The 20845-nt window shown below is 43.1% G+C and overlaps 1 protein-coding gene across 3 annotated transcripts in view; it reads right to left on the reverse strand.

The window, feature by feature from the left end:
* The window catches only part of SEC24B (SEC24 homolog B, COPII coat complex component), a 58779-nt gene that overhangs the window by 33635 nt on the left and 4299 nt on the right, over positions 1–20845 (reverse strand). Inside the window, exons 2-9 of one of the 3 annotated variants that reach the window (XM_069978517.1) lie at positions 17882–18571; positions 12232–12399; positions 9820–9924; positions 5148–5231; positions 4748–4932; positions 2532–2713; positions 1412–1514; positions 1185–1311 (exon numbers count right to left, since the gene is read on the reverse strand). In XM_069978517.1, the coding sequence (XP_069834618.1) occupies positions 1185–1311; positions 1412–1514; positions 2532–2713; positions 4748–4932; positions 5148–5231; positions 9820–9924; positions 12232–12399; positions 17882–18571 (1644 nt within the window). Of the gene's footprint in view, positions 1–1184; positions 1312–1411; positions 1515–2531; positions 2717–4747; positions 4933–5147; positions 5232–9819; positions 9925–12231; positions 12400–17881; positions 18572–20845 lie in introns of all 3 variants that reach the window. The other 2 variants (XM_069978516.1, XM_069978518.1) reach the window with 2 other exon arrangements.

The raw sequence follows: 20845 nt of genomic DNA on the forward strand, positions 1-20845 counted from the left end.
TGCCCGCTAATTAGCTAATCGGAGGCAGCTGTCAGCTGAACCTTTCCATGGTGTCTAGTGGGGGAGATCGCGTAAAAAAAGTGGGGGAGATAAGTGGCGCAAAAAATGACACCTGACACAGCTCCATAGACCAAAGGATAAAAGCGCTATAAGCCTGGGAATGGAGCGATTTTAAGGAACGTATATTTGTTAACAATGGTTTGAATTTTTTATAGGCCATCAGATAAAAGAAAAGTTATACATGTTATATATCGTTGTAATCGTAACGACTTGAGGAACAACAAGTCAGTTTTACCCCAGGGTGAATGGTGTAAAAACACAGTTCCCCCAAATAAAAGAAATGCGTTTTTTTTTTTTAATTTCCCCACACTTGAATTTTTTTCTGGTTTCGTAGTGTACTTAATGCAAAAATTCAGTCTGCCATTGCAAAGTACAATTAGTGACGCAAAAAATAAGGGCTCATATGGGTTTCTAGGTGGAAAAATGCAAGTGTTATGGCCTTTTAAACACAAGGAGGAAAAACCGAAAACGCAAAAACGAAAATGGCCCCGTCCTTAAGGGGTTAAGTGACACTGTCGTTTACATTTTTTTTTTTTTTTGCAGAAATCAATAGTCCAGGCGATTTTAAGAAACTTTCTAATTGAGTTTATTAGCCGAAAAATTTATTTTTATCATGAAAAAGCAGTTTGAAGCTCTCTCCCCTGTCTTCATGATTCTCTTATAGAGAGGGGAGGGGTGAAGGGAGGTGAGGCACCAAAACAGGACCACAAAGAGTTAACTTACAGCTACATCACTGGGCTATCTCCTCTGAAGTCAGCACTGACCTCTCTAACCTCTGAATATTTGTTCTCTGCTGGTGACTATTCTCCCTCCTCCCCCCTCCCCTCTCCATAGGTTACACAGGGCCCGACTGATGTAAAACAGTCAAGATTTCCTGATAATAAGCAGTGAATGAGAGAGAGGAGGGGGGGGGGGGACCTGGGGAAAGTCTTTTTGAATGCAGATAATGGCATATTTGCCTAATGAACCCAATTACAAAGTTTCTTAAAATCACCTGTACTATTGATTTTGGGGGGGAACGAAAAAACACAACAGTGACACTTTAAGGATCAGTGTCTATAATATAAAATTATATTAGGCATACAATAATAATAATAATAATAATAATAATAATCTATACATACCATCATTCACCCTGTAACAAAGATTACACTTCCACCTTCTCTGGTCAATGAAAGATACAAATGGATTGATGTATGTTCTGCAACTCCTGCACCGTACAATAGTGCTCGGTGATATGACAGGGATTCGCTAAATAACACAAGCAAGAAAGCGTTTTAGACGTGAGTTATATTTATTTACACCTATACGCAAAAAAAACTGGCATTGCCGATCATCACAGAACACTTACCGGCTTGCTTTTGAAAGGATGAAGTAGTAATCCAAGGGGGAGCTTTGCTTTGTTCAGAAGAGCTTGAGTCTGTGGTATATTTGTAAGCGTGCACCGAAAGAACCTGCCGAAGGAGAAACAGCGTGATGCTATACTTTACACACTATATACACAAAAGTGTATACATAAAAACCTGAACATGCACCATATTAGTTTGTATGAAAACATTGTGGTAGGACTACATTCATTCAGCTAAATGCAAGAAACAAGTAAATTAAAAGGGTTGGTCACTTTATAGTATAATTGCTCATTGTACAGTATTAGTAAGTGTACTCACTGTATATACTGACAGCAGCTCCCTGTGTACTTCATAGATCTAAAATCAGGCTTCCCTCCTCCAGGCTGGGCTGCCCTGTTCTGTGGTGAGTCTGTCCAAAAGATAGCTGACAGAGGAGCATGTGACCATGCCCCGCCCCCAGTTTCCTCCATAGGCATATACAGGCTGTGTGGTGGACACTGGGGGGGCGGGGCCTGGTCACATGCTTCTCCATGTCGGCCATCTTATGGACAGAATCACCACAGAGCAGGACAGCACAGCCTGGAGGAGGGGAGTCTGATTTTAGCTCTATGAGGTACAGAGGGAGCTTCTGTCAGTACATACAGTGGGTACACTTACTAATACTTTACACTGAGCAATTTTACTATAAAGTGGCCAACCCCTTTAATTTACTTATTCTGTTATAAAGTAAAAAAAATGACAGCAAATATGACAGCCACAACAGGTCCATTAGCGATAATAGACTTATGCAACAATATAACCTTTGTTACTGTATCTCAACAAACCTAAAACAGCTTTATGGTGGCGACCGTAAAAGGCGGTCAAAATGGTTGCTAGGCTGCTATCCCCAAAAGACAGGAGAAAATAACTAAACAATTAGTAAGAAGAGTATCACTGATATGAACGCACATACTGAAGACACATGCAGACTTCTAAAAACACCAAGGAAAACAATTTACAGGAAAACTATTTACAATAGTCTCTGGGGTCAGTGCTTGGGGAGCCTGAGGTAACAACGGTATAGGCAGGACCAAGCACAAACCGTAGGGTATTTTATTATTATTATTTAAAGCAGGAACTTACTCTGGATTGCAGTTTAATTTTTTCAGGTCTGCATTGAGACTAGGAGCGGGAGGTGGCAGAGACGTCACGGGAAGAACATTCCGATCCTGAAGAAGGTTCACAGGTCGGAGGCTCTCGGGCTGCTGGGCTTGCTGCAGACTCAATCCCGCTAGTGAGGCAGGTAATTGATTCATGCCACCGTACTGCTAATACACATAGGAAAAGAAAGACAAAAATAATAAGTAATTGTTTCAACAGAATTTCCCAGCAGATATAATTACATAACAGTGATGGTCACAGCATAAATAGGCAAAAGTAGGTGGATACATGCAAGTCACATCCATAGCAGTTTGGGAAATGTCAAAATTACATTTCCTGACCTAACAGATGAATGTTTTCTTCACCAAACTCAGATATGTCAGTCCACTCATTACAACGGCTACAAAGTTCAATGGCCATAGGTTAATCTCAGACTGGTCCGGCAAACCACAGCACATGGACCTCCTGTTATACACCTGTGCCCACATTGTATACAGAGGCTATTTGATCCTCATTCTTGTCCCTAGATGTAATCCCTGCACTATAGTAGCACTTACAGCTGACTGTAGAATATATAGGAGGACAGAAATTTGACACATATATTAACTGTAAAGCTGATTCCACTGATGGCTATGGAGATTGCATCGCTGTACAGATGTTAAAGCTTGTTGTTAGTGGTTTTGGGTGCCCATTCACAATAGAAATAAGTCAATCAAACCCACTGATTTTGGTATGGATGGCCAAATGGGAATGAGGATGCCCTGGGGCAATGACAGATGTCAGGGGAAAGAGAGCGGACATACTAGAATTCAGGAGACAAGTGTCTAGCAAAGGGTTATACCTCTTACCCCACTAGAAGAAACATCTGCAGCCAAACAAGCTTTGTGTGCGTGTATATTGGGGAGCTAGGAGAAATGGCTGGTGCACAATAAATTACACATTCATAAAATTCATAACAAATGTATTTTTACAATGTGCAATAAATACAGAGCCGAGACACATTACTGTACTCAGTTTAAAGGTGGTATTCCCATTCAATGAAGTCATGGTATTTTGCTAGGATCTGTAGGGGTCTGACCAGTGGAGCCCAAAGAACCTGCAAATTAAAGAAAAAGTCCGGCCATTTTTAAAATCCGTCAGCCGACAGGACGAGGGGGGAATTTGATAACAAGTATGAACTTATCTCTCCAGGTGCCTGCAGTGAGCGGTGGGACCCCTGTCGGGCTCCGGGATCTCAGCACTACAGACGTCATGACCCGGCTGATGGACTAGGCGGTCAGCCAGTCAGTGACTGGATGAGCTGCCAGCCCATCAGCCAGGACAGGCATTTTTTCCTGAGCCGGGGGTCCCGAGACCAGTGCCGCCACTCACCGCCGGCACGGGGAGAGCAGAGCCGCCACTCACCGCCGGCACGTGGAGAGCAGTGCCGCCACTCACCGCCAGCACGGGGAGAGCAGAGCCGCCACTCACCGCCAGCACGGGGAGAGCAGAGCCGCCACTCACCGCCAGCACGGGGAGAGCAGAGCCGCCACTCACCGCCAGCACGGGGAGAGCAGAGCCGCCACTCACCGCCAGCACGGGGAGAGCAGAGCCGCCACTCACCGCCAGCACGGGGAGAGCAGAGCCGCCACTCACCGCCGGCACGTGGAGAGCAGTGCCGTCACTCACCGCCAGCACGGGGAGAGCAAAGCCGCCACTCACAGCCGGCACGGGGAGAGGTAACTTCCTACTCAAATTCTCCCCCTGCCTACTGCCAAATTTAAAAAATGGCCGGACTTGCAAGCACAGACAGCTAGAGATCACAGGGATAGCATATCCTATTAATATGGGACAAGCTACAAAACCATCTAATCTAAAACCCAACAATTTGGTTGACAAACATTATGTAACTCTTATAGAAGGTAACCCGTCCCCTCATATGTACTATATGATGCAATAACTTACTGATATACAATTCTATATGGTTATGCAATGTCTTCTTGCTCCTTAAGAAGCTTCATAGTTTAGCTCAGATTATCTGCATAATCCATATTCAAGAAACAAAACCATATGCCTGTGGCACTGAGGGATAAGCTACTTTGGAAAAGGCCGTGTAGGTAATACATACAGGTAACTCTGCATAAGGTATACAGCTACACTAAACCAACAATGAAGTCACTAAAACTTTAATCAGATACAAACACACAACATGTCCTTACAGAAGTATACTGTGTATAATTTGGCTGATGAACTGGAGTACTTGACTGGGAGTTGTGGGGACTTGCTGCATTTTGATATCCTGGTTGAAGAGATGGGTATCCATGACCAAATGGTTTGGATAGCCTAGATGCCTGAGACGCAGCATTGACTGGAGCCTGGATGCTTGCTGCTGCTGCAGGTGTCTCTACAGAGAAGAAAAAAAGAACAGTTTATTACAATAAGGAAGTCACTGAAACGTTGCGATCACCAAAAACAGATGAAGCCTGTCACCAACAGGGGCACAATATTGCTGATAATCACATGGTGAAGAAATAGGAGGGTGGTTTGGACCGCATGTTCCTTTGCATAAGTGAACCTTTGTACGCCAGGAATCATTTTCTAGAAAAATAAGGGCGTCACCTGTGTAGCCTCCTCCTTCCAACACATCGTAATTTCTTGGCTCAGACGACGCACTGCTGGTGGTGGAAGAACTTTCATCAACACCTTAAAAGAAAGCAAACCACAAAACACACACATGAAGGACCTCAAGCCATGTTCACAAATGATCATTTTAATTTAAAAAAAATTTATGTAATTGTGTGCAATCTGTTTAGATCCATTTTTTCATTAACTTTTATTATAAAAAAAAAAAAAAACTTTTAAAAAAAAAGCTTTTTTTCTTTTTTAGCCTACACAAAAACGTGGTTAACCATATTTTGTGTACGTTAAAAGTTAATATGTTAAAAAAAAATTCTCTCCGGACTGTATGAAAATTTGCAAAACCCCTCTGACTAGCTGCACGTGCCCCTTTTAGGGCCATATTTACCTTTAGCATTCATTAACTAACTTATCTGGTTTGCTTCTGCAGATGCCATGATATTAATAGACATTGAGGCAGCAGGTTGCAGCAAATGTTGTACATGACGCAACCCTCAGAACAAGACCAGCTAGGTAACAGTGCGCTGTGTATTTCAGGCAGTACATTATTAAGTTTCCTGTAAACCTTCATGTTGAGTTTTTAGGCTTTGCCTCTGGCTGCAAAAGGAGAGAAAAACACACACAAGCCTTTCGAGGTTACTGGCTTAGCACCTGTACAGACTATGCAGTTCTGTGAATGTGTGTTTGTTATTCATACAGGTCATCCTCTGCAGAACAGCTTTAGTAATATATACTACTATAGGTATTACCTATATTATGGAGCACACCATCAGACAATGACCTATTGTTTTAAATTTGTTCCCCATAAATCACTAAAACACTGGCAGGAGCTGTCACCCAGACTGATGTGCTTAGCAATTCTATAATATGGGGGGAAAACATATTACACCATAATGTGAAACATTTGCCATTCAGGAGTGCTGGAAAGCAATGTGCCAAAAGCTACAACACTCACAGGTCCAGTCCCTCAGCTTTCCAGATAGGCACATAAACCTAGTAATGCTACAACATGACAATAATAAATTCTAACTGTGCTGCACTGAAAACATCTGATTATTTGCCCAGCCCTAATCTATATTATATAATAAGCCTGAAAGAAATCTTAGCATTTCTCAGTCTGGCTACTAGGCCTTCATCATGACAGGAATACCCACTGTAAACCAATGGGCAGCAGCCAGAGAGGGGGCTCCCCGCTCAGCATTTCATGATGATGACCCGGATCTCCCGCACAGTGATGCCCTCAGCAAACGATGACCTGAATCTCCTGCACAGTGATGTCCTCCCTCTCCGGATGACCAGCAAACTCAGCTGCGCCCCAATACACTTTCTACAACCAGCAGTCCAGGAGGAGAAGAGCAGCCCCGGAGCTCCTGCACAGTGACGTCCTCCCTCTCTAGGCAGCAAGCTGCATAGGAGACACCGGCCACCTGGAGAGGGAGGGCTTCACCGTGCAGGAGCTCCGGTGCTGCTCTTCTCTTTCTGGACTACTGGTAGTATAAAGTGTGTTGGGGGAAGCCAGTGTTTTGGGGGTGACCTGAGCTCCTGCACAATGGCATCCTCCCTCTCCAGGCGGCCAGCATGTCTCCCATGCAGCTGAGTGCTCCGGCTGCCTGGAGAAGGAGGATGTCACTATGCAGAAGCGGTTTAGATCGGGGATTCCTGTCTCTTTGACGGGACTCTCGCTCCTGTGAGACCGTGTCCGCACACCTCAATAACTGGCAGCTGAACAATAATTCAGCTGAAAGTCATCTCCCTTGATTTTGGTCAGATACCAAACAATGTTCGAGTACCGAACAAACCATCGTGGAGAAATTTCGTTTGAATACCGAAGTGTTGGAAACCGAGGTATTACTGTACAGTCAAAAGGCCTCTCCACGGGCCACAAAGCATGCCTAGAAAATTTGCCTACAGAAGTGATAGGATGGTATTTTCTGATTATCACTACTCAGTTATCATAAAGGGTTGAAGTGCTGCAGAATTCAAAAAAAAATAAAAAAATAAATAATAAACAAAAGAATATCCCTATAATGACTAGGTACATGCTTTCTCCACCTTATGATAATGGATCAGTGAAAAGTGAAATGTATGCCAATATTTGTTGATTTGACTCCTAATTTAATAGAATTTAGAATTATGACAATAGAGGCTAGAAGTAGAACAATAATAGATATGTTCATGTGTCCAAATATACCAATTACTGGCCGATGTCCATAAAAATCCTCAGCACACACCCAGAAGAGAGAGGAAGAGAAACAGGAAACACTGAAAAATGCTCTCAAGTAAATGTGCATTATGAAAGCACCACTTAAAGGGAAACTACCAGCAGACAAACCTGCTGATAGCTCCAGGTTGCCGCTAACCTCTTCTTACTGTTGCGGCTCCACTTATGCAAGTCCTGCCGTTTTCGCAAACTTTAATCCTAAAGAAATATGTAAATTAGTACAAAAAGAGCATTGGGGTGTTCCTTGGCACCCCAGAGCACTGTACACCCCGCCTGTTGCCTCCTACATTCACGCCTACTACGCATATTCAAGAATGCATAAGTCTCTTCCTGTGAGTCTCCACAAACCTGGCTTGCCAGGCATCCTCTTTTTGGGTTTGAAGGGACTGAATTGGCACCTTTTCCTTCTCCCCCCCCCCCCTTTTATTTTTTTATTCTCACTTTTCTTTCCTTCTTGTTTGCTTTCTCTCTTCCTTTCTTCTTTTGCACTCTTTCTTCATGGTTTACACTTTTCTTGTCTTTAAGTTGCCATGATATGGCTTCGTAGGCCCAGTAATGTTATCATTATCACAGTTAATGCTCAGTGGATTTGGGAAGTTAATTTACAGCCACATCACTGACCTTTCTGACCTCTGAATACCAGCTTTCTCACAGGTCCCACTGTGTAATCCTTTGTCTCTGCTCTATGCTGGCGACTAATCTCCCTCCTCCCCTCTTTATAGATTAGACAGGGCTCGACAGATGTAAGTCGACATTTCCTGATAATGAGCAGTGAATGAGGGGGGGGGGGGGGGCTGGGGAAAGTCTTAATGAATGCAGATAATGGCATATTTGCCTAATAAACCCAATAACAAAGTTTCTTAAAATCACCTGTACTATTGATTTCAGCAAAAAAAAAAAAAATAAATACATTTTTACATTATATTATAATTATATATATATATATATATATATATATATATATATATATATATATATATATATACACACATACACATATAATTTATATACACGACAGTGACACTAAGTAGGAATGAATGTAGGAGGCAACGGGCTGGGTGAGCGGTGCAATGGGGGCCAATGAATGCCCTAACGTACTAATTTACAGGGGCTTACAAGCATCAGAGGAGCCGCGACAGAAAGAGATAGTGAGGGGCTACGCTACCTGAAATGACAAATGAAAGATCCCACTAATTTTGATGTCCCCATAAACACAACCATATGAGTTATGGGTCCATGTTGGGTCCAGGGTCCGCAAAAAAAAAAAAAAAAGTGTGAGCCATTATACAGCCGGCATAGATCCCCATCTTGAATGAAGGTGTCCGAGTGCAAATGTGGACAGTAGCGGGTGGGTGCCCATCCATAGTCCTGTCTCCAGCTCTGGGCACAACTATAAGGCTTCGTTCCCACTGAGCAAAACTAGCGGAATTGTCCGTCACGGAATGCCGTTAGCCTCCCTCTCATAATGGGAGTCTATGGGAGGCGCACGCTCCTGCTCTGTCTGCGCTGAAGAATGAACATGTTCATTCTTCAGCGCAGACAGAGCAGGAGCATGCGCCTCCCATAGACTCCCATTATGAGAGGGAGGCTAACGGAATTCCGCTAGTTTTGCTCAGTGGGAACGAAGCCTAAATGTGTGAATCGAGCCCAAGAGCTCTCAGGCTCCTGAATGGCGAATTTTTCTAGTTATACTGTTAATAGGGTTTTCCGGTCAAAAATAGACTGATGACTCCAAGGGATATCTCATCAGTAACTGGTCAGCAGGGTGCAGACACCTGGCACACACACTACACAGTGTACACAGTTTCTCTCAAATCAATAGTAGCTGAGCTGCTGTTACACATCTTTAACACTACACAGTGAACTGAGACATTTACCGTGTGGCGCAGGCTCTAAACGACTGATTGGCATAGGTGCCAGGTGTCTTCACACAGGCGATCAGTGACTGATGACATATCCTGTGGGTAGCTTACCAGTCTATTTTGCCCAGAAAAACCCTTTAAGGGATCATTCAGCTTGTCACAAAAATAAATACACTGAATATCTCAACAGATCTGCACATGATGAACCTGACTTTTTTTTTACTTTTTTGTGCAAAACAAAAAATAAAATTTATATTTATTTATTAAATAGTCTGGAAGCGCTGGGGGAAACATAATGACAGCCATAAAGGACTTTTGGACACAGCATTGGCGGGTTGGATTCCATTCATAGCAGGGAAATAGGGATTTTCATTTCACTAAAGAAAGCTTTGGTTAGTCTGCTAAAACTATCATGCCAATGTCAAGTAGAATAAAGAATATAAAATACCAACACATGACCATGAGACTCCCACTTTAAAGCCATAATATATTGCAGTATGTCACAGCCATGTCAAAGAAGATATGGTGATGATGATGTTAATGATTAGGATTGTAAAAAGCTAAAGCAGACCTGCTTCCTCATCATCCTCCTCCTCTTCCTCATCATCTGAGCTGGATGACAAGGGAGTCGGTGCAAAGTTAGCTTGATTATTGACATATCCAGCATACTGCATGCCTGTAAATTATAGAAAGCACAAGAAAAGTCAGACAGACAAGAAATCCACCACACTGGGCAAAGGACAGACGGCTCACACAAAGGCAGGTCTCCAATACTGCATTCAATACCATGCTTGATGTCACTGAGGCTCTCCTATGGTCTACAGCCAAAGCTCCCTAACAGGGAATAAGTGACAAATATTGTATAGTGTGTGAGGCAAACCAATGGGATCCAGACCACAAGAAATTATTTAAAAAAGAAGGAGAACCTGGACTATAATCAACCTCGGTTCCTGGATCATCATTTATTACATACCTAATTTTGTTATTAAAGCAGCACTCCGACTGCTGTGCCCTTTCCTCAGTGGAATCTATAAATTGTATGACATATTAATCTCCTCCTCTCTCCCCTCTTGAATGGTCTTTTAAAATGATCCATAACCAGATAAAAAGTCATTTTTTAAGTGCTCATAAATCAGCTGAAAGGTTTGTTCAGGGAAAGAGAGATAGGCCTCATTCATACGTCCGTAATACAATCTGCACTACGGAAGTGCTCCTGTAGTTGCCCGCAATGCATGACTTCTACCATAGAGATCCATGCCGCAGTTGTGGGTCCGTACTAGGACCTGTGTGACTTTTTTTGCTGTGCGGATCTCAGCCTATTCATGAATCCGCAAAATTGCGGACGTGTAAATAGGCACGTAGAAACCTATTGGCTTTAAATTTGTCCGTAACGACGGATCTGCAGCAAATTTTGCAGACGTGTGAATGGGGCCTTACACTGAGTCTCTGGCTGACTTCACACTGAGTGGGACACAGTAGCCAGCACTATATGAGAAAACAAAGGGGCTGTAAATGAGAAACATTGAGCAACACTTTTCTTTTGTATCATAATAAGCACAAAGCAAAAAAATAAGAGCATTCAGCTGTCCATGACCTTTAAGCAGTACAATGCATAAAAGCTGTAAAAAGCCGCTGACTGGGAAAAATCATTAGGAAAAAAAAACAAAAACAAACAAAAAAAAAAAAGTACATGGGTATATCTACCATTATACATTTTTTAAGAGCAGACCTGTCAGCAGCCTGTTTGTCAATATGTAAATGAAGTGCCTACCCCAACACAGCAAGAGCCTAGGGAGAGTGAGTCCATCAGCTCTGCTTCACCAGGGAGCGCACACATAACCCTGGGTTCTTGTCATGCTGGGGAATGCCATCTGGGAATGTGAGCGTCACTTACATATTAACAAACAGGCTGCTGACAGGCCTGATTCTAAGTGATACCTTAATGGTCATTGCAGTTATAACTTTTAAAAGTTAAAGGGGTAGTGCAGCGCTTAGAAATTAGTCACAAAAAAAACACACATTACAAAGTTATACAACTTTGTAATGTATGTTATGTATGTGAATGGCCCCCTTTCAGTGTTCCCCGACCCCCGTCCGTGTACCCGGAAGTGTAGTGCAGTAAACATACCGCAGTAAACATACCGCAGCCGCCAATCGCTGCTGAGCACATTTATGACGCGGCAGAGGGGGCCGGCATGAGGGATGGCAGGAGCGGGTAGGCCGGCCTCCCAAAGATGACGTCTTTGACAAGATTACAGACGGGGTCGGTCGACACGTATCAGGTATGTATACTGCACAACACTTCTGGGTACACAGGCGGGGAACACGGGAATGGGGCCATTCACATACATAACATACATTACAAAGTTGTATAACTTTGTAATGTGTGTTATTTTGTGAATAATTTCTTAGCGCCGCACTACCCCTTTAAATCTGCAGGGTATGCGATATAAAGCATGTTTGCAATTTACATTATTTTTTTTTTCCTAACCATCCTTTAAAGCCAATGTACCATCAGTACACTTGCTTTAAGTTTTGCACATGAATAGAACAGTGTCGGCGCGGGGGAGACGGTGCCGAAGTCCTTTTTAAGAACTGTGTCCGGGTTCCTGTGCATGGCGCCATTCTATTACCGAGCAATTGCCTGAGCTGAAGCACTGGAGGTGGGACGGCCGCCCCCCCAGTGGAAGGTGACAGACCGACACTGTGCACGGGAATAGGGCCACGGTTAAAAAAAGGGACCGCAGCACCGGTTACCCTGCACCGGCCTATTCATGTGCAAAACTTAAAGCGAATGCACTAATGGTACAGCCGGTGGTTTTATGTGTATAGAAGGTGTCAGTTTCCATTTAATCTGTATGGAATTCTACAAGAAAAAGGCCAACCAAGATGTGAACCATACTGCCTGCTCACTGAAGCTTCCTGAACAATGACAATGGCACAACTCTAAATCACATGCCTCAGCCACACTTTCAGGTTGTACCTTTTTGTCCTGTTGGTTGAGGCGCATGTGCAGCAGCCAGCAGAGAAGGAGATCCTGATGACTGGTTTCCAAAAGGTGGATAGGTTGCCAGCGAGTCAGAAGCTGAAACAGCAGGACTAGGCTGACCGATATCCGACGCCTGTCCTGCTACCACAAATGCAGGAGACACTGTGGAAAAATACATAAATACGTTACAGTAGTCCCGGCTCCGAATATAGTCGTCACAAAGCAGACATGTACATTTTCCCACTTTTTATGTGTATAAATGAGATTTTTATACTGTATGATATCTTGTTCTGGCATTTATGCCATGTTCTTTATATGCCACCCACAGAGCCGTTATCTCCAATAATGATAAATTCTATAAAAATAAATGGATGCATTAGTGATGTGAACAATGCCATATATCTGTACCAACGCCTATCATTTAAAATCCTTATAATCTAAGGGCCCTATTCCACCAAACGATTATCGTTTGCATATCATTAACGATTAACGATCTCAAACGACCACTATTGCGAAAGACCTGAAAACGTTCACTCATTTCCATTGAACGATAATCGTTACTTATGATCGTAATTGCGATCGTTTTTTCTTCGCTATTTATTCGCTATTGCATTCGTATCTATTGCGAACGACCGAACGATGTCTTATTCAACGCGAACGATTTGCGAACGAGCAACGATAAAAATAGGTCCAGGTCTTTTAAAGCGATCAACGATTCCTCGTTCGGTCGTTAATCGTTAACTGCATTTCAACCGAACGATTATCGTTTAGATTCGAACGATTTAACGATAATCTGAACGATAATCGTCCAGTGGAATAGGGCCCTAAGTGAAGAGAAGGAGTAGGCCCAGGATGAAAGGGTATCGGTAGTGGTTCATTCACACTTTGGACATGCCTGGGGCTGTAATTCTCAGACCTCTATTCCACTTCTGTTCGCTGTAATCCCCTCCAGCTTACACAGCAAAGACGCCGAAAGAAACAGACACTGGTACAGCAGCTAATGCTTCTGATCAACACAACATCTGTCACCTAGTCACTGGGTGCAGGCAGCTGGCAGAATTAGCAGAAAAACACTGATCTGTAGACAAAATACAGTAGGGACCAAATACAATGACTAAGACAAATGTATATAGCAAAAGTATACCTATTACACAGGTTTTTGTTTTGTTCTTAACTTTTTTTTCTACCTCACCAATTACTTGACCACAAAGCGCCAAAATATATATAAATCTTACATACACCACACTCCAATAAAAAAATATATATATATTCATATGTTTCTGCCCATGGCGGGACCAACAATTCGTTCCATCTATCATCTATTCAGACTCCTTCCCCCAGTTCTGAGCTGCTGCTTTCTGCCAAGACTGTGAAAAACTGTAAGAGCTTATTTCTTCATCTCACCCTCCTCCCCTCCAAAACGGGTGATGTACCTGGCAGGCTGTATCTGCAACAAGTTTACATCTGCCATTTCGGAAAGGAGAGGGGAGGAGGGGGAGATGGAAAGAAAAGCTCACAAACAGATTTTGTGAGCAGCAGCTCAGAACTGGGGAAAGGAGATTGAAAAGATAGTAAGTATGGAATGAACAGTTAGTTTCACTATGGGCAGCAACATATCAAAAGTAATGTTTAAGTAAAATACCCCTTTAAAGAGAATATCCAATATTTCCTCAAAGAAATTAATATCCTTTATACATACTTGAAGTGAGAGTACCCTTACTGGGCATGAGAAATTCGGGAAAAGTAATCAGACCTTTGACAAGTGTTGGCACTGCGTGGAATCCTGCAAGCAGAACAAAGGACTCTGTGGCTGTGACCTAGGACAGTATAGAAGTAAACACAATACTACCCGTGTTTATGGGGATCAGCTGAATGGACAAAAGATCCCCCAAGAATTCCACTCAGCAGTCAAGGAACATTATCCTATTTCCACCAAATAGGAGGCATACTACTTGTGATGTGGCATTTACATGTATTTGCCAATAGTAAGTTTTGCAGAGCACAGCGTATGTAGTTAGGATTTCTATGATGTATGAAAGAGCTCTGGGTGGTGTGAGATAGATAGGAGATGATTCATAGCTGAGCCTGCTTTTCATAAGCTGAGGTTGCATCACTGTCTGACCTCTTGTTCTCAGTCGCTTCCTTTGGGAATATAACCTACATAAGACACCTGCACTCGCATAGTTGTACCATGAAACCAGTTGCTGTTAGAGGTTTTGAAACCATCTAAAAGATCTGAAGCAGATTTGATGTTGTGTTCAGTTATTTAGTTACATTGATACCTGCAGATCATTTACATGTAAATAGACCCTTAAAGGGGAACTCCAGGTAGAGGTTAAAAAAAATGAAACTTCTCCAGAAGCATAACGCATTACTTACCTATCCCAGTTTTGAAACAACCAAAAATCCGTTGGGGGGGGGGGGGGTGTTGCTCTGTATTGTGTTTCATCCTGGTTTAGCATTTCCCAGAATGCAATGCTTTCCCTCAGCTGACCATCACAGTACCCCACCCACACAATCAGTAAAATTAGTGCAGCAGCTGCTTCTGTTCAGTCAGAGATGGTGAATCAGTCAGCGGCATTGGGTTATCCAACCAAGCCTCCAGTGACATCACGCCCTGCCCCCTGTCTGCATCATCAGCAAACACAATGTGAGAAGATTTGTCTCCTAGGGGGGATAACAGCAGGAGACAATGTGAGAGAGAGGCATGGGAGATTTGTCTCCTGGGGGGGGGGGAGCAGAAGGAGCAGGAGACAATGTGAATTGGCACAGGGGCAATTTTTTCACTTCCTGGATTTCTATCAGCTACCAGTGTGACAGAACCATACAGATACAGTAATACATTATATAGACACATCTATATAACTTTTAATCTACTTTTAATAGAAAACAAGTTTTTCTTATCCGGAGTACCCCTTTAATACTTCTTTACAATCCTAACAAGTGGAGACAGAGCCTTCTCAGCCATGCTGCCATACACTGCTGCGGAGGCTCTGGTCCATTGCAGGCAACCTGCATAGGGTAACATGGTTCGCATCGTTGCATTGCATACTGGGCTTTATAAGAATTCCTATATTAAAACAGCACCAACATATTTAACGGCAACGTACAGAAACTGTCATCACTCAAATTTTCCCCATTGGATTGGAGCTCAAAATCTAGTATCCAGAGAAAACTCAAGCGAACACAGGGAGAACATACAATCTCCTCGCAGATTTGGTGGTATTTTAGGCCTAGCAGGGCAACAATGAGCTGCTGTTCTGTCTACGGTCAAGGGCAACATCTGCATGGAGTGTCTTTATTGTCCCTGTGTTTGCATTGGTTTCCTCTTGTTTTGAATGGGTGCAGCAACTCATTGATTTATGACAATCTCTGTTCAGCACTACAGCATAATAAAGGCTCTATAAATTAATCAAATAAAATGGAAATAATTGACTTCTCTGCTGTAAACAAAGGTGAACCTCTCACTTGCGAAGTTTATGAGCTAGGGTGATCAGCTGATCATTCTGGACTAACAGCTGGCTGTGTGAGCCAAGAGTGAGCAAGCCGGGTATTCTCCCTGTAGTGGTCACTGCAGGGCAAATTCGTTATTGGATCAGGGATGAGGAACCTCTAAGAACTAAAAATGAGAAGCTGATTAAATTTATAATACAGGGAGGAGGAAGCTTTGACTGTACAGGCATGATGGGATTTGTAGTTTTGCAACAGCTGAAAGGCTGAAGCGTCCTCATCCCTGCATTAGGGTCAGTTTACACTGAGGATTTGGCGCTCGGCATTTCGCCTGCCTCAGCATCTCAATGTAAGAAATAGGGCGCCCCCACTCTCCACGGCTCTCCGCTCAAAGTATTGACAAGTCAATTCTTTGAACTGAGGTGCCCTATACCTTACATTGAGGCGCTAAGTCAGGCGGAATTCTGCTCGGAATTGCAGCGCTGATTCCTGGCCATTCAGATGGTCAGGGTCAGCTCAGTACATCAGAACGGAAGCTGCTTGAATAAATCAACTTTTTATTCTAGTTCTTAGAGGGACCCAAGCAAGAAATGCTTCTTTCCTATATCCATATGCCCAAAATGGATGTGGCATGTGGGTGGAGTTGTCTCTACGAGACAAAAATACTTGTCCAATTCATCTTTCTATCCTTTTACATTTCCCCCTAAAATAATAAGAAATAAATGTGGTGCAGTGGGCGATGCATTCTCCCAATACTCTTCATGGCTGGGTGACATTGTCCATTGTCAATATTCACGGTCTGTGAACACAAAGGGCTTGTTCACCAGGATCCAGTGTTCCTTCTCAAGGCTGTAAATGCTAATAAGAAACACAATGTTTTCTCATACCGCAGTATGCCCCATCCTTTACTACAGCCTTAGGGTCCTATTACACAGAGCGTTCAGATTGCTCCGTGTAATAGACACAACGACCAGTCATGAAACGATCATCCTCTGATCGTTTCTTTAGGCCTAGACCTAAAGTCATTGGCTGCCGACAACGCATCACTGTGTGTAATAGCGAGGACGATGGAACAAGCTGTTTACATCACCTGTCCACGTTCTCTGTGTTCTGCTTCATCCCTTGTCCCGTACGTTGCAGCTTTAGGGCGGCCTGTCTATGCCAAATGGCTACTCAGCCAATCACAGGCTGCGGAGGTCCTAGACAGTAATTGGCTCAGCGGCCTGACAGCTCAGACAGGAGTATAACTGATGTGGAAGTGTATTTAGGCGTTTTAGTTAACTGCAGCAACCAGTGTCAGGTAGCTGCTGGCAAGGTTCTCTTTCCTGTCCTCGCCATACACAGGAACATTCAGCACAGTAGAGAAAAGTCTTTCAAACGAAACCTTGAGGAAAGGTATACGGCCTAGGCGCTATATGTTTTACTCCTACAAACATAGCTGTGTTTCATCTGAAAGCTCAATAGAAAAAGTATGTCGACTGGAGTTGACCTAGGAATATTTTCTTCTTCTATCTCCATAGATCTTTCCAGTAAGAAGATATTTGTTATTATGTAAATTAGCTCAGATGGTATCCCCCAGCACGGAAAAGACCCAGGTAAGTCCACCCCATGTTTTTCTTTTATCTAGCGTAAAAAGGCCTGCGAAGCTCGAGTTATGAGTCTCGAAACACAAGACAAGCCAGAAATCCCTCCAGAGAAGGACCTAGCTAAAGGATGGCTCCTATAAGGAGACCACCAAAACCACCACTTTAACTGGCCCCTTTAGTCAATATCCAACTTTTTATCTAGTGGCTGTCAAATAGGGTAGACGGATGCAAGCCGGTAGAGAGTAGAATAAGAACAAGAGGACATGGCCTGCACTTATCTGGGTTCTTGCCGCAATGGGGATCGCCCCCCTGAGCTTATTGTACCTAATTTTCATAATAAAAAAAGTGCTTGAAAGGACTATGAAACTAAGAAAAAGATATGCACAGAAAACTGACAACTAGCCTAATGTTCTTATTTACACGTATTTTCCTGCTGACAGGTCCACTTCAAGAAACAACTGTATCTCTATAGAAAGCAGTTCAAGGAGGAAGATGTACCACTCTATTACCTGCCCTATATTAAGAAGCCCTAAAGGCTACCCTATTACTGACAAGTTTGCGGATTTTACTTCTCAAGCCATGAATGATGCATATGGACATGATCTTACCTGCACTAGGCTGCTGGTGGTTAGTAACCAAGGGTTCCGCTTGCTTCTGCACAAGGCCATCATGAACTCTGTGCTGATCAGAGACTGGAACGGGGGGTGCACTTAGATTGCGCAAATCTTGATGAAGCAAGTGAGGATGAGTAGTTGTCGGCAGTCTCTGTGTATTGTTAGTCACCTGAGTGCCAGTCTGAAGGCCATGGGTAGGTACCACCTGTCCATACTGACTGCTTGTGGACATGGAGGCGTAAGGTGCTCCTTGATATGAATGACTAGATGTTACCGGTGTAGAAGAGTAAATGGAATGAGTGGATAATCCCTGAGACGGAAAAGATGAGGTGGCATAATAAGAATAATTGCAATCGCCAGTATATGTGGGATATGGTTGTACAGAAGCCATAGGAGGTGCGACACCTTGTGATACCGCGGCATGATCACCATGAGAAGGTCCATGATAGAAGTGGTGGGAGCCTTGGTTTGTATGTAAGTGATTGGTGGAGAGAGGTGGGACACCGGTGTTCGGTTGTGGGGGTGGTGCTGCTGCATAGTTTATTAAGTGATAATCGATGCCATATTGGTTGTTTGCGTGTGATGGAATCACTTTACTGGGCACTTGGGAGCAGAATGCTGGAGGAGCACTGTTAGCGGATGGATAAAGCTTGTATCCATGAGGCGGCTGAGGCTGCGATGGGCCTACAAGAAAGACGACAATATTGTTACACAAAATTCTTATTCAAGAAAGTTTTCTACAAGCAGTAAGCAGATCATACATTAATACAAACATAGGCCATGTTCACAAATTTTTGCAATAAACAATGGCCGCTGTTTATTAACAGTGTGAAATTACATTAGGATGTATGGAACAACGGCCATAGTGTATACACTAAGGGCCCTATTATATTAACAGATATGTGACAGATTTTTGCAGCCAAAGCCAGGAAGGGACTATGAAGAGAGAACAGGTCAAGGAAAGACAGATTTCTTTTCTTTTCAAATCCATTCCTGTAAAAGCTAGTTAGATAATCTGTTGGTGTAATAAGGCTCAAGGCCGGTGTTCTCTGCGGCCGCGCAAAATAATTGACAGGTCTATTCAGTGAACAGCGGCTGTACAAGATAGCCTGTGCACACAATGTAAGGTACGGCTCCCGGCTGTACTTTACATTTTTGTCTATGGCTAAATGGAGCGCGGGCAAACCCGAATGTGCCCACATTTCAATTCAAATAAAAGTGGTGTTCATTAGGTCGATACTACAGTTTCTGCTTAGTGAACGTGTGAGAAGGCAGCCGTTGTTTGCAGTGTCAACATGGCCATATAGTGTAATGGAAGATTTCAAGGTGCTTTCACAAGCATGCGCACACAAATGTTAGAGGAGAACAGTGGATATAGTCTACAATGTATTGTCTAAGGGCCCTATTCCACCGGACGGTTATCGTTCGCATAATCGTTAACGATTAACAATCTCAAACGACCGCTATTGCGAAAGACCTGAAAACGTTCACTCATTTCCATGGAACGATAATCGTTACTTATTATCGTATTTGCGATCGTTTTATCCTTGCTATTGCGTTCGTATCTACTGCGAACGACGTCTTATTCGATGCGAACGTTTTGCGAACGAGCAATGATAAAAATAGGTCCAGGTCTTATAAAACGATCAACGATTTCTCGTTCAGTCGTTCATCGTTAACTGCATTTCAACCGAACGATTATCGTTTAGATTTGAACGATTTAACGATAATCTGAACGATAATCGTCAGGTGGAATAGGGCCCTAAGGCTGGGTTCACACTACGTTTTTGCAATCAGTTTTTTTTTTTTTTGCAAAAAACTGATGCGCGTGTGCATGTTTTTCCATTGAATTTCATTATAAAAAAAAGGGGTTTTTTTAACGTACAAAAAAAATGTTGTCTACCTCATTTATTTGTCCCTAAAGGAAAAAAAAACAAACTGATTTTTTTATATAATGGAATTTAAAGGAAAAACCGATCAAAACAGATGCACACACATGCATCCGTTTTTTGTAATCAGTTTTGGAAAAAAAAAAACAATTGCAAAAATGTAGTGTGAACCCAGCCTATATGTGCAGCCCATGCGGCCATTTGAGAGCTCACGTCATCATATTATGCGGCCATACTAACACATACTAACCTGCCAGCAATTCCCCAAACTGTCAAGGGATCCACGGCAGGGGAGTACATGTTTTTATTTTTTTCATGACACCCAAAGGAAAACAATTTATAAAGTGTAGTCTATGAGGAGATTCTCATACTGAAATGTCTGTGCGGCAGAGAGTACCGGGGCCATATCAGTAACCTTACACATGGTGTAAATAGGGTCATATGAAAACTACTGCAACATAGCTCTCTTAAAAACATTATAATAAAATAAATACACCACTTACATGAGGAGTAGCTTTCATGAAACTGTGTGTGAATAGTATATATGGCACATAACAGTATTATGGTGTATTAAGGCTGAGCAATAGAAAAGTCCCATCTGTCACTCAGCCGCAGACAAAGACCACTCATAATAAACCCACTCAATCAATAAGACGTCCCTGAAAAAGAAGCTGCAGCCTTGTGTATTCTTTAGAAATAATGGAAGGGGGGGAAACTATTACTAAGCAGTTAAAGGAGACCTGCGATTGCTAAAATCCTGCAGCCAGCAGAGGGATGGGGAAATTGATTACAAGTAGGTACTTACCTTTTCTTCCTGCCTGCGAGACCCCCGCCAGGAGACCAATCACCCCCCCCCCCACCTGTGCGTTGTGATGATGTCACAACCCAGTCAGAGTCTGGCTAAGTGGCCGGTTCATCAGCCGGGTCGTGACGTGGACACCCCGGAGCCCAGCAGGGTTTACGCCGCTCACCGCAGACACGAGGAGAGGTAAGTGCCTCCCTCCAGGATTTTAGCAATTGTCGGACTTCTCCTATAGGCCCTTTTCACACGTCTCGATAATCCTCCCGG

The sequence above is a fragment of the Dendropsophus ebraccatus genome, chromosome 7, assembly GCF_027789765.1.
Source record: "Dendropsophus ebraccatus isolate aDenEbr1 chromosome 7, aDenEbr1.pat, whole genome shotgun sequence".
Lineage (NCBI taxonomy): Eukaryota > Metazoa > Chordata > Amphibia > Anura > Hylidae > Dendropsophus > Dendropsophus ebraccatus.